This window comes from Sorex araneus, chromosome 1 (assembly GCF_027595985.1).
Source record: "Sorex araneus isolate mSorAra2 chromosome 1, mSorAra2.pri, whole genome shotgun sequence".
In the NCBI taxonomy this organism is placed as follows: domain Eukaryota; kingdom Metazoa; phylum Chordata; class Mammalia; order Eulipotyphla; family Soricidae; genus Sorex; species Sorex araneus.
This window is the reverse complement of record NC_073302.1, coordinates 159,942,336-159,956,041: the sequence shown is the minus strand read 5'-3', so window position 1 is coordinate 159,956,041 and position 13,706 is coordinate 159,942,336. Positions and strand designations below refer to the sequence as shown.

Genomic DNA, 13,706 nt, shown 5'->3' with positions numbered 1-13,706 from the left:
GAATGGTATTGCCCTGCTGAACCCCTCTCTTTATGATGATGATCACTTCTTTGTAGAATGGTGAGATCTGTTGGTGAATCCATAATACAGCTCACGGAGGATCCTGATGTACTGAGTTTGAACACCCTGCTTAGCTAGGGATTCCATGACTGCTTTAGTCTCAACAGAATCAAAAGTCTTCTTTAAATCAATTGTTAGACCAAGTGACATCTTGAACTCTCGAGAAACTTCAATGAGCTTGGTCACTGTGTGGATATAGTCCATCATGCTGAATCCTTTTCAGAACCCGGCTTGCTTGCATGGTTGTCCTTAGTCTAGTGTTTTGCCAATCCTATTCAGGATGACTCGATGCAGATTGGGCGATAGTTGCTGATGTCATGGAAGTCTCCCTTCTTATACAACAGAACAGTCCTGCTGGTTTTCCATTGGGACAGAACCTTGCATTCGGACAGGTAGTGTGTGAAGAGCCGAGCCAGTATATTGACGAGTACTGCCAGCAGATTCTTCAGGTGTTCGAGTCTGACCTTGTCTGGACCAGGTGCTGTATGCTTCTTTACCAATGAAATGGCGTGTCGGATTTCAGAAGAAAGAATGCTGGGAACGACATATCCATCCTGCAGAATTTGGTATGTGTGTAGGTGGACATGGCTATCAGAGACCCGAGTAGAAGTCGTGGATAACCTTTTCCATTGCCCTTCGAAAGATATGATAGATTCATCAGGATGTCAGAGGGCAGTCATTTTGGTCTTATAGTTGGTGAAGGACAGGCGAGTGTTGCAAATGCTTTCCCTGGCTTCTGCCTCATTGGCTAACACTGCTGCTCTTCTCTGAGGTCTTTCTTTATCTCTTCTTTGCACAGTTTTGTGAGCTCACATGTTAGCTTGTGATTGTCTGAGGCTCGCACCAGATCACATTGGCAAATGAGTTTGAGAATTTCCAAAGACAGGTGACTTTTTGTGGCTTTCTCTCTCTCCGCATTCCTCGTATAATTATGGAGATGCTGAACCAGTCGATCATATTCCTCGTTGATGTTGTCAACGATGGCATCTTCCCATACTGCTACAGCACTGCTAAAGAGCTCTCCTCAGTTGGTGGTCGTTCTGGGAGCTATCTTCTTAAACTTTGCAGCCCTTTCTCCCCGGTCCATGAAGTAGAATTTTGCACAAAGGAGATGGTGATCTGATCCCATTTGGAATTTTGGGGCAACAGCGACATCGGTCAGGCAAAACCTTCGACTGATTATGATGTGATCAATTTCATTGTGGAGCTGTCCACCGGGAGTCTACCATGTCCAACATTTAGATTTGACCTTCTGGAACTGCAAGTTACCATGGATGGTCTTGGTCAACATGATGAATTCAGACAGTCTCTTATCCTCTTCGTTATATTCTAGGCCATGGGTCCTGATGTGGAATTCTTTGGGTGATCTTCTAGGTATCTTGGCATTAAAATCACCGACAATGACCTTGTAGAAGGTGTGGTCTTCTTTATAGAACTTCTCCAGCTCCATGTAGAACTTCTCAATTTCTTTTCCGTTGTAGTTGGATGTTGGTGCTTAGACAAAGATAGAAACTGCCAGCAGTGAGCCACATTTATTCAAACATTAAGCATCCGATTCCGGTTGTTAGGCATTCGGATGAATCAATGCCCACGACCAGGTTTGTGTTGACAAAGACATCGACACCACCAACGCCTCTACTGTCGCATGTTCCGTGGAATTTTTTCTCCAGTGTCGAAAATGGGGTGATGTGTTCAATGCCTTCTCATCTCAGTCAATCCAATGATGTCCTACTTGATCTTCTGTGCTTGCACCATCCGGTCCTCGATGGATGCTTCCGATGCCAGTGTATGTGTGTTAAAAGTGCAGTCATTTTGGTCCTTTGTTTTTGTAGACTAGTTCGTCCCTGAGATTTTATCAGTCTCTCCTTGTTCTTAACATTCCCATACTGGGGGCTCTTTCAGGGTCGGGGGAATGAGGCCCATTGTTGTGACTGGTTTTGGCATATTGAATACACCATAGGTAGCTTGCCAGGCTCTGCCGTGCAGGCGGGATACTCTTAGTAGTTTGCTGGGCTCTTTGAGAGGAATGGAGGCTTTTAGGGCAGCCACCAATCATCATTATAGATGTTCTGATGGTTCACACCATATTTTAACCCCATCAAATATGGTGTGGTAATGATGGAAAATGGATAGGAAGTGTTTATGATGTGTCATAGCTGTGAGTGGCTGTGCGGTCTGGAAAAGTGGCCTGGAGTACAGCAGCAGTTAGGTAGTGGAGGTCGGCTGATTGAGGAAATTCTGTCACTGTCATCCCGTTGCTCATCGATTTGCTGGAGCGGGCACCAGTAATGTCTTTATTGTGAGACTTGTTACTGTTTTTGGCATACTGAATACACCATGGGTAGCTTGCCAGGCTCTGACATATGAGTGAGATACTCTAAATAGCTTGCCAGGCTCTCTGAGAAGGGCAGAGGAATCGAACCCAGGTCTGCCATGTGCAAGGCAAACACCCTACCTGCTGTGTTATCGCTCAAGTCTGATGAGGAATTTATCATTTATTATTACTTTATTATTATTATTATTACTTTACACAGTTGTTTTTAAATTGAATCACTGTAGGATACAGTTACAAATCTTTCATGACTGAGTTTCAGTCATACAATGATCAAACACCCATCCCTCCATCAGTATACATTTTCCACCACCAATATCTCTAGTAACCCTCCCTGCCATTCCACCCCTCCTCCAGCCTCTATGGCAGACAATTTCCGTCTTAGTTTCTTTCTGCTTTTGAGTATTATGATTTGCAATACAGATAATGAGAGGCCATCACGTTTGGTCCTTTATCTACTTTAAGCACACAACTCCCATCCCTAGTAATCCCTCCGTGTGGGTTAGCTGTGTATGGGAGAAAAAGAAACTGGGGCAACTCCAGTCATAGATGCTTGATGTTTTTAACCAGGATTTCCTTTCCTTGTTAATAATAATAGCACTTCTATTTTTTTGTATTTAACAATGTCATTTACAATCATCATGACCATAACTGTGAACAGTAACATGGACAGGAATAACAATGCTAGTGATAGCTCATTTTTATGGAGTTTGTGATAAGGAATGTTAAATGATATACTTATCAACATAAAATATCTGAAACACAGAGAAACTATTATAGATTTTAAAGTGAAGTTCTTTAAAATCTCAAAAGGTTTCTTTTACCATTGCCCCTATTCTTTTCCAGAAACAAATCAGAATTTGCATATCACAGCTAGACAGAGAAACACATTATTATACAAGTCAAAATTTTAAAAATTAGTAAGATTCCATTAATATCAGATTATTAAGCTATGAAAGGTATCTTACAGATTGATGTTTATCCAACTGAATTTTATATGCCTCAATAATTTTAGTTTCTAGCATAAGTGAGAGAATACTTTTTAGTTTAAGACTGTATTTTGCACAACACATCTGACAATGTTCAGGGATGATCCTGGCACAATGCTCAGAGAGTGGTGGGTGGGGATCCTGCAGTGCCAGGGACCACACTAGACACTCCTGCAAAAAAACATACACTCCATCTGTTTGAGGTATTTCCCCAACCCAACACTGATGGTTCTTTACATCAGCTCTTGACAATTATCCTATATTAAAAGGTTAAGATTTGCTTAGTCACCATATCTGGTAGTTAACTGATAGTAGAAGAGTCTGACTAACAAAAGGGGATATTTACATGTGAGTTTTGTTGACAGTCACAAGTAACTATAAATTTTAGCTGTTTCTCATACTAATTGTATAATTTTGGACAATGTACTTAACCTCAAACTGTCAACTATGAGATTTGATACAGTGGTCAATGTGAAATGAGATAAAATTACATGAAGCACTTAATATAGCACCCCATACAAGGCAGCATATAAAAGTCAATGTGCATTCAGTTTTCATTACGCCTTTTAAACAAAAACTTAGAAGACTCAACAAGATTTGATCATAATAATCCTAAGCATTAAACTTTAGATACTGTTTTGTTAAAGAAGGATAAGAGATTATGTAGATGGACTTAGACAAAAATCCACACATTTGGCACTTACCCCCAAACTGAACTAGCAGCATCAGAGGAAAGTCCTAAGCCACCTGAGAAACACAGGATAGACCAGTCATACTCTTATTTTTCTGGCTTTTGGGAAAAAATGTACTGAAGACCTTTGTGGAGCACAATAGGGTTAAGATTTTTCAAACATATTCTATGCAAGCAAATAAGGATAATTAATAGAAGTTGATAATTAGGGGGAGGGGCAGAAAGATAGTACTGTGGGTAGAGTGCTTGCCTTGCTTTTGACCAATACAAGTTTGATTCCTGACATTCATATGGTCCTTCAAACCCCATTAGGAGTGATCCCTAAGTGCAGAGCCAGGAGTATGCTTTGAGCACTACCAGGTCTGGCCCCAAAATAAACAACAACAAAATATTTGGCTATTAATGACACACACATCATACTGACAGCAAGAAGCAAAGATGAATAAATCATAGCTTTATCCTCATAAAGAACTCACAAACAAACAAGTACATAACTAATTATACTGGTAGCATGTGGTATGCATTATAATACCTGTGCTCATTCCAGTGGTATTTACAACAGACAACACCTGGTAACGACCCAAGTACCAGAATGGATATGTGGATAAAGTAACTGTTGCATATATACACAATAGAATACTATCTATATGTAAGAAAAGATAAAATCTTGTATTTCGAGATGCAGCTTGGATGCAATTGGAAGGCGCTATGCTAAGCAAAGTGGGCCTGAATGAAAAGACAAATATCAAATGATCTTATTCATAAGTCAAACATAAAAAGCCAAAGCAAGGAAACAGACAATAGCCAATGAAAATAAACCTCAGGACACCAACAACAGAACTAAGGCTGCCAAACAGGGGCTGAAAGCTGAAGAAGCACTGAGAAGGAACCAAGAGACAGTGAGATAATAACATTCTGGTGATGGATGTAGTTCAGCATCATCATAAGCCTAAATGCTAATATTAATACAGCAGTTGCAAAGTAAATCATGATACTTTAATAATTTTTTACTAAAAAAATGCATCAGCAGGCCCAGGAATACTTAAGGGGCAAAAGAGGGCCATGAAATTGGTTCCTGATGCTCACACTTGTACCTCCCATAACCCCATTGGTCCTGCTGTATAGGACCCCTGGCATGTGAAACAGTGTATAATCTCAATGAGCCACACTAGATGTGTGCAAGTATCACCAGTAAAGTGTGCAATCTCCAATGTGTACTGTCGCTAAAAAGATACAATTATCACAGTCAAATGGAGAAACTAAGCAAGAGTGTAAGCAGTGTGACTAGAGGGTGTGACCCCTGGCAAGCAGTATGATCAGAATGTACATGGGCACTAAGATTAATAGAATTTGTGGAAAGTATGTGTGCAAGCACTGCAACCAGGAGTCGGAGAACTGGAGAACACCACAACCACGAACATGTGCCATCCTGGTTATGAAACAACAATAAAGGGAAGGAAAGGGAAAAGAAATTAAAAGTATTATCAATAATGTAGAAAATATTTTAATTTCACTTTGGTGAATAGATGTAGACTACTGTAACTTTATTTTTGTAAAAATATTTTATGAAGTCATAATTAGTTTTCATTGTGGCTTTTAAAATATTATAGGGTATGGTTTCATGAGATGAAAAGAATAATAAGGGCTAAAAGTTTTCTTGGGGATGGTGTCCAACAAAACAGAGATTTAAACTAAGCTGACCTGTAGATGAAAGGAGAGCAGTTTGCAGGGAAAGTCATTAAAAACACCTTATTACATGTTGTAAAGTGCAACAGCCGAGGGAATTGTGACTCATTTAAACTGTAACAAATGACTAATCCATGTAAGTGGATCTCTCAGGCCGTTTATAATCAATCATTGTCAATGGATCTATGAGTAAGTGGCACACCAGCCAAAGAAACAGAATGAATGGAGTCTTTTAGGCTAATTTGGATATAACACAATGTTTAAATAAGTGTTATGAAGCTTAGAGAAAAACAACTAGTATAAGCCATACTTTATCCTTCTGAAATAGGTAGGAAATTGCGCCAAATAACAGTCATAACTGCTGGGCTTTGTTTAGCAATACGACAATGCTAAAATAAACTCTGAGGCGGCCCTGATGTTATGCCAGATAATAACCATGAAGTTCCAAATTTGTCAACATTTCGCTAATGGTACTTAACAACACGGCAGGTGAAATGAATTAAAAATAATAATTTAATTTAAACTGCATTTGTGTTCATTTCAAATATATCCAATTATAATGAAAAACATTCAGTCACCATGTGACAAACAAATGTTAAAAATCCTACTACGTGCAAGGTAGTGTTCCTGGTGATGCAGGAAAATATCAACTTGGCTAACTTTCAGAACCCAAAGACCAAAGAACATGAAAAACAAAACTGAAATTTTTCTTGAGATCCATAAATACTTATTTGCAGCAGTAATAGTGAGGGGCTGGGAATGTGACTCAAAGTGGGAGAGTACACCCTTTGTATGTGTAAGACCCAAGATGCAATTCTCAACTTGTATGGACCCCTTGTACCTCTGAAAGATCTGAAGGACCCAGCTCAAGTGGCCCTTCTCTCCCACTCCCAGCACTTCCAGGTATGGAAGGGTAATATTAGTCCACTAGAGACTAGAGCGCAAATTCTTCCACATATTATTGATATTTTGCTTCCAGAATCGATACCCGATAGAGAGGTAAGTTGCAGATACCCAATCTACAGTAATAAAAGGAAGATTAGAAATAACCTCTGTTTACCACTTAAATCTTCCTACTAAAACGGGCTACACTTTCTTTTTTTGCTTTTTTTGGGTCACGCCCCACAATGCTTAGGGGTTGCTCCTGGCTCTGCATTCAGGAGTTACTCCTGGTGGTGCTCGGGGAACTGTATGGGATGCTGGGGATCAAACCCGGGTGGGATGCATACAAGGCAAACGCCCTACCTGCTGTGCTATCACTCCAGCCCCTACACTTTCTTATAGACACATATTTTATCTTTATACTATTGATAGTCAAGTAAGAAAATAGATTAAAATGTAGCACTGTCTAAAACTGAGGGTTATTATAATCTATTAGATATTTAAAGTAAGTAGACAGAAAAATACAACAGCTACCATGGACAAATATGGAATGCTTACAAGAGAGCAACTTCTTTTTCAGACTTAACACAGAACGGTGATCAAAACAATGTCATATTTTCGTTAAGTCACTGTTCTAGTTAGTGATCACTGTCCCACCCAAGATGACCCAAGAATTCCCTTGGTGTGTTCAGGGCCTATCACTGTCACCCCAGCCAGCCAATGTCAATGGAGGAACAAAGGAATGGAGGCCACCAGGCCGGTTGGTAAGTAGTGGCCATTTATTCAAGTCTTATTAGTTACAATCATGAAGGGCAGGGGCAATTATACATAGATGTGGCTGAACATTACTATAAACAATAAACAGATGTAAAGCCTTTCCTTTAGGGGAAGCAGTACTAGGAGATACTCAAGGACAAAATCTCATCTAAGTGCCCAAAACTCTAGATTCATGCTAGGAGACCCACCCAAGAGCAGAATTTCGTCTAAGGGAGTATTACGTTCTCATTTCCTTAGTCAATATCCATTTAAACAGTCATCTTAAATTTACTTCTTAATAATATTTATAGTTATTTTGTATAAACACAGTAAGAGATATATTAAGCTTAAAGAGTGGTTCTTCCTGGAGACATCTCACTATATATCCCAGACTACAGTCTTCAGGCCAGGTTGATCTTTTCTAACCCCAGAAGGTCCTTGCTCAATTACTTCTTTTGGGTCATGACAGAGTTTGTTCCATGACCATGCTTATTATACTTTTTAATGGCACTTAGCCTGTCCCTTTTCGATTCCAGGGTAGCTTACAGCTTGCCCTGGGTTCATCTAATTCCCTTGCTATGATCCTTTTTTTGGGAGGTGTTAGGAAGTAAGGGCAACTGAGGCTTAAGTCAAGTAAATACGATGAGAGCCTAGGAGTAAATATTATTTGGAGTCAATCAATGTTAGAAAAGCACAGCAATAACTGTCTTCCTGTGTCTATACAAAAAGGATACTGCTCTAAAGCAAACTATGCAAAGGACATAAAGGAAAAAGAATAAAAGGAAAAAGGTCTCACTTACATACACAAATTCCAAAGGCCTCAGAAGAATTTGACTTTACAAGTTACAGGGTCTGATTTGCATATAAGAGATTAACTGATAGGAGAAGAAGAGCACAAAGAAGAGGTTCTAAAGAAAAAAAAACACAGAGGATTACAAGTGCTGGATGGAATTGGGTGTGCCTTGGGAGCACTGTGATGGGAATAACTCAATAAACCTAAGCTCCCTGTGAGCAGGTGGAGAAGGACAAACCAAAGTTACTTCTTAAAATGCTTAGAACTATAACCCAATACCTTCGAAGAGAGAATACAGATTAGTTCTTAAACTTTTTAACTATTTTGTTCCTAAATATGCATGAAGAAAATAGAATGCTAATAAATTGATGGCACCAGTGTTTTATATTTTTAAGGCAACACACTCTTCTTATATTTAGTTAGTAACTACACTGCCAATCACATGTTTGTAGCATGAGCTATATGAATAGGAGGTTTGCCATAGATATCAGATGTTATTTTTCTGCTTGTTTTATCTTTGGATAAAAATAAGGTGTAAACATAACATCTCCTTCAAAACAACTTTCAAAAATTAAATGATTACTACTGATATTCTTTGTAACGGCAATTATAGAAAACATATAATACTTTGCTCACATAATATCTTAAAGAAACTATTCACATAAATCTCAACTCTATGACAGCAAGAACTAATTTTATTTTATTTGGAAAGTTTTCCCCTACTATAGAACAGAGAAAGTACTCTTGTGTAGGCCTGAGCTGTAGTTGAAAAATCACAGACACACAGACACACACACACTACCCGAATTTTTGAAAGGAAAGTGACGTAAATTAGCCTTTAAATTTTGTGGTATTTTGTGTCTGCATGTGTATGGTGCCTGGGATCAAATCAAGGGCCTCATACACGTAAGAAAGTGCTCTCAGTGAGCTATATTACATGGCAAGAGTATATCAAGTAAATAAAGTCCATTATTATTTTTTAATCTTGACATTTATATGTACTAAACGTTTTAATGTAGTATCACCTAAGTCTATAATTTTTGCACCTCCAAATTAAGTATGCTGAAAATGTCTCTATGAGACAGAAAATCCAATTATAGTAAATAAAGAAAAGATAAAATTCTGAAACAATATAAAGGAACCTCTATTACAGTTGACATTATTTGTTACAGACCTAATTTAATATCAGTCAAATTAGTTCCAACACAGAAGGGCAAATTAAAAAGCCAAGTATATCCAATATTTTATGAACTTTACTTAATTTTCAGAATCTCACATTCTGTTAGAAATAAATTACTTTCCAATAATGCAAATGTTGAACTGTGGGAAATGGTGTATTTTGTATTCCTCATTTAATAAGATCAAAATGCATATTAATTACCATATTAAAGACAGAAAACTTTAGAACTAAAGGAACTCATTAGCTTCTGTTAGCTCCATTTTCCAAGTTTATTTAGCCAAAGAACTCAGAGGTAGCAAAATATAATTTATTACCTGTATTATAATTTTATAGTTTAATAGTTTTTGAAGACTCCGGAACCCAGCCACAGCCATGCTCAAGGTCCCTCTCCACATGTTCGGATGAGCCTCAGGCATGAAGGAACTGCCAGAGGAACCCAGGGGTGCGGGACCTGGGGCTGAGATCTCCAAGCCTGCTCAGATAGGGACTGGGTCTCCTCTACCCAGACCCCCCACCCCTCCCATTTTCCACTAGCTTGGCAGCCACACCCACAAACTGTGCTTGGCGCTGTGTAATCCTATCAACAGTCAAGATCCAGATACTATAAAACAACGCTCCCAGAAGCGTGCGGCCACATTTGTGGCTTCGCGTCCTCTTATAGCCTAGTTCTCCCTCTCTGAGCACCTGGCAAGGTACCAAGAGCATCCTGTCTACATGGCAGAGCCTGACAAGATCTGTGTGGCGTATTCCATATGCCAAATACAGTAAAAATGATGGGTCCATTCCCCTGACCCTGAAAGAGCCTCCAATGCAGCACTGCTGGGAAGAACGAGTAAAGAGAGGCTGCTAAAGATATACTCCTGGGCTGTGAACTAAGCTACGGCCCTGTGCAGCCCCAGGAGGGGAATGGTTTTTGTCCCTCAGCCTTTTCCCCTTTGCAGCAGCATGGCGACTGCCACCTTTCAGAGCCAAGTGGACAGAGAGGTAGGAGCTTGCAGTGCTGGGGCATGCAGGAAATCTCTTGATGGGGTGGGGGTGGGGGGCAGAACTGGCCCTGCTCCCTGCCCAGACAAGACCCCGAGCGACTGCCCATGAACAGCTCCTCCACTCCTAACAGCCATGATTCCAGAAGCACACAAACCAATCTTGAAACACGGCGGCTGCTGGCAGAAACACCTCTGGACTTAATTACTGAAATACCAGAATTCGGAAACCATGTGGCCGCTTTCACGGCTGTGCAACATCATATGCTCTTCATTGTCAGCAACAGAAAACACATGATCTAATGATGCCTTTTCGGCAGGTCTGATTGTTGGGGGGAAAATTCCAAATAATAATAGTGGGTTTTCTGTCGAAAATTGAATGTAATCAAAGTAAAGAAAGAGTAAAGTGAAAATCATCTACCACACAAGCAGGGTGGGGAATTGGAGGGGGGATATACTGGGGTTCTTGGTGGTGGAACATGTACACTGGTGAAGGGATGGGTGTTTGAACATTGTATGACTGAGACTTAATCCTGAAAGCTTTGTAACTGTTCTCACGGTGATTCAATAAAAAAAAAAGAAAAAAGAGGCCGCTAAAAATCTCAGGGCTAGGATGAATGGAGATGTTACTGGCACCCATTCCAGCAAATCGTTGACCAATGGGATGACAGTGATACAGTGACAGTGATAGTTTTAATGGAATGAAGATCATTTCTCAGAAAGTATTCCTCAGTTTAAATTTATCTTCCTGGACTGCACTAATTTGTGGAGTGTAAAATAAAAAACAGACATGAGCCTGAAACCCAAAGTCAGTAGACACAAGGGCCAGGAGGATTGCTCCATAGTTGGAAGCCTGCCTTATGAGCGTGGGAAGAAGGCACCTGTAATAGAGAAGGGAACACTAAGAAAATGATGGTTGGAGGAATCGATCCGGATGGGAGATGTGTGCTGAAAGTAGATAAAGGACCAAAGATGATAATCTCTCAGTATCTGTAATGGAAAATATAACGTCCAAAAGTAGAGAGAGTATGGGGAAAATTGTCTGCCATGGAGTCAGGGGGAGGGTGGGATAGGGAGTGTATACTGGGAGATTGGTGGTGGGGAATACGCACTGGTGGAAGGATGTGTGTTTGCTAACTGTATGAATGTAACTTAAATATGAAAGCTTGTAACTGTATCTCACGGTGATTCAATAAAATAAAAAAAAAATAAAAATTTATTTTCCTGCAAGTACTCAATTTTAACATTTTCTTCCAAAATAAAACCACTGGGCATTCATTTAAAATAAAGCCTATAGAATCCTTCAGAACCCATCAGTGGTCTTTTACATTAATAATAATAGAACCATTCCTGATATCACATCACCACTGTCACTTACATGAGCCTCAACTGATTAAAAAAACTTTGGCACCAGAATACTGTTTTGAAGAAAGAGTTCAGGTGGGCTTATTTTAATCATAGTTAACACATCTTGTAGTCATCATAGTATTTGCCAACATAATAATACTTAAGAGGATCAAGGAGTATGTAAACATGTCATATCTCAAATTTGACTCACATTATTATTTTTTTAAGTTCTTATTTAGGCTGTAACACCATTCCCAGTTCCTTCCAACAGACTAAAAAATAACTTCCACTGGTAAACAATTAGCACTATACTAAGAGTACTGGGAAGGATAAACTATAGTGTTTTGAATTTTTGGTAATTTCAAAAAATTTTAATCACCTTTGGTAGGTTTATTAATGGTCTGTAAACATCCAAACTAAGCTTGTCCCTGTTTCTTTGCATAGAGAAACTATAAACACACCCATATATTAAGTGACCAAACTCAGTAATTATTGTCATATTTAGGTTCTGAAGAAAGATAATAGAAAAATAAAACCTGAGTTCTTGAAGATACTATAGATACTAAATAGTAGAAATGTTTGGCACTCAATTTAGTATGTGAGATAATAAAACTATTGTTATCAATAATTGAGGTTTTTCACTTGCAGTAAAATTTATCCTAAATGTAAAGCAAACTAAGCAACTATTTTTAAACAACCATTGCACTTTAATAAATTCATTTACTTTTGATTTGGAGGCTGTAGCACTGTAGTACTGTCATCCAGTTGTTCATCAATTTGCTCAAATGGGCACCAGAAATGTCTCTATAGTGAGACTTGTTACTGTTTTTGGCATATCGAATATGCCACAGGGAGCTTGCCAGGCTCTGTGGTGCGGGCGGGATACTCAAGGTAGTTTGCGTAGTTGCATCCGAGAGGGATGGAAAAATCGAAATTGAGTCAGATTCTTGCAAGGCAAATGCCCTACCCTCTCTGCTATCCCAAAATCAAGGCTCAGAGCTTAACCCTGGCTCTGTGATCAGGGATCACACCTGGTAGTTTATATGTGGGGTGCTGAGGATGCAACCCAGGTGAGCCTTGTGAAGGCAAGAACATTACCCACTGTACTATCTCAACAGTACCTAAACAATTTAAGAACTGAATGTCAGAGCACAGTGTTAATCAGTGAAAAGTATCTAGATAAATCAAAACAATGACTTCCTAATTACATTGAGAGTTACTATTGATCCACTTAGAATATGACTAGCCTGTTTAATATCAAGTTGGTCACTTTTACGTTTTTAAACCAATTGGGGTATAATACTTTTAAAACATGTTATACTTTCCACCAATGATATAAGACACACATATAAACTGAAACCATTAATTACTTTTAAAATTTTGTGTTTATTTTAGTAGCAAACACTGAATGAACTGTTATGAGTCACTAACACCTTAAGAGCTGACAAACTAGTATAAAACATCATAGACATGTCCAATTCATTCATGATAGAAAAGGGAAATAAGCAAAAACCATATTGACAGAGATCTGAAATTTTGATGAAGTGATTCAGTTGAAATATGATCACTGATTCAAAGAAAGCTAAAATAACTAAAATTGCAGGCAACATAAGAAATATGTGGAACTTAGTAAAAAATATCCTAACATATGGAAACATTTAATACATGTATAAGCGTATTCCCAGGAAAGGAGAAGATACAGAGTATTTGTAAAAATCATTGACCAATAATTTCCTAAAATTGACAAAAATGTTGTTGGTGTCACCAAATTGAATTCTAGGAGCTTCAAGAAGAGTAAATGTGAAAAAAACCACACTTAGGTTCATAGAAAAAAACTGCTAAACAAAATACTTAAAGGATAAATCAGCAAAATCAAAGAGTTTAACGTCATAGGAACATGAAAATGACTAAAAGCTGACTCCTTAACAGTAATACAAAAAGTCAGAAGGCAAAGGAGTGGTTTATCAAACCACTGAAACCAAACATATGTTAACCCAGAAGTCTCTA

General features: G+C 38.7%; 1 protein-coding gene across 5 annotated transcripts in view; it reads right to left on the bottom strand.

Annotated features, from left to right (window-relative positions):
* The window catches only part of XRCC4 (X-ray repair cross complementing 4), a 249,188-nt gene that overhangs the window by 116,575 nt on the left and 118,907 nt on the right, over nt 1–13,706 (bottom strand). The window contains exon 7 of one of the 5 annotated variants that reach the window (XM_055140909.1): nt 8,193–8,304. The exons of the other annotated variants lie outside the window; for them this stretch is intronic. Coding sequence (XP_054996884.1) covers nt 8,240–8,304 — 65 coding nt within the window. The 3' untranslated portion in view covers nt 8,193–8,239. Of the gene's footprint in view, nt 1–8,192; nt 8,305–13,706 lie in introns of those variants that run through there. 5 annotated transcript variants of the gene reach the window in all.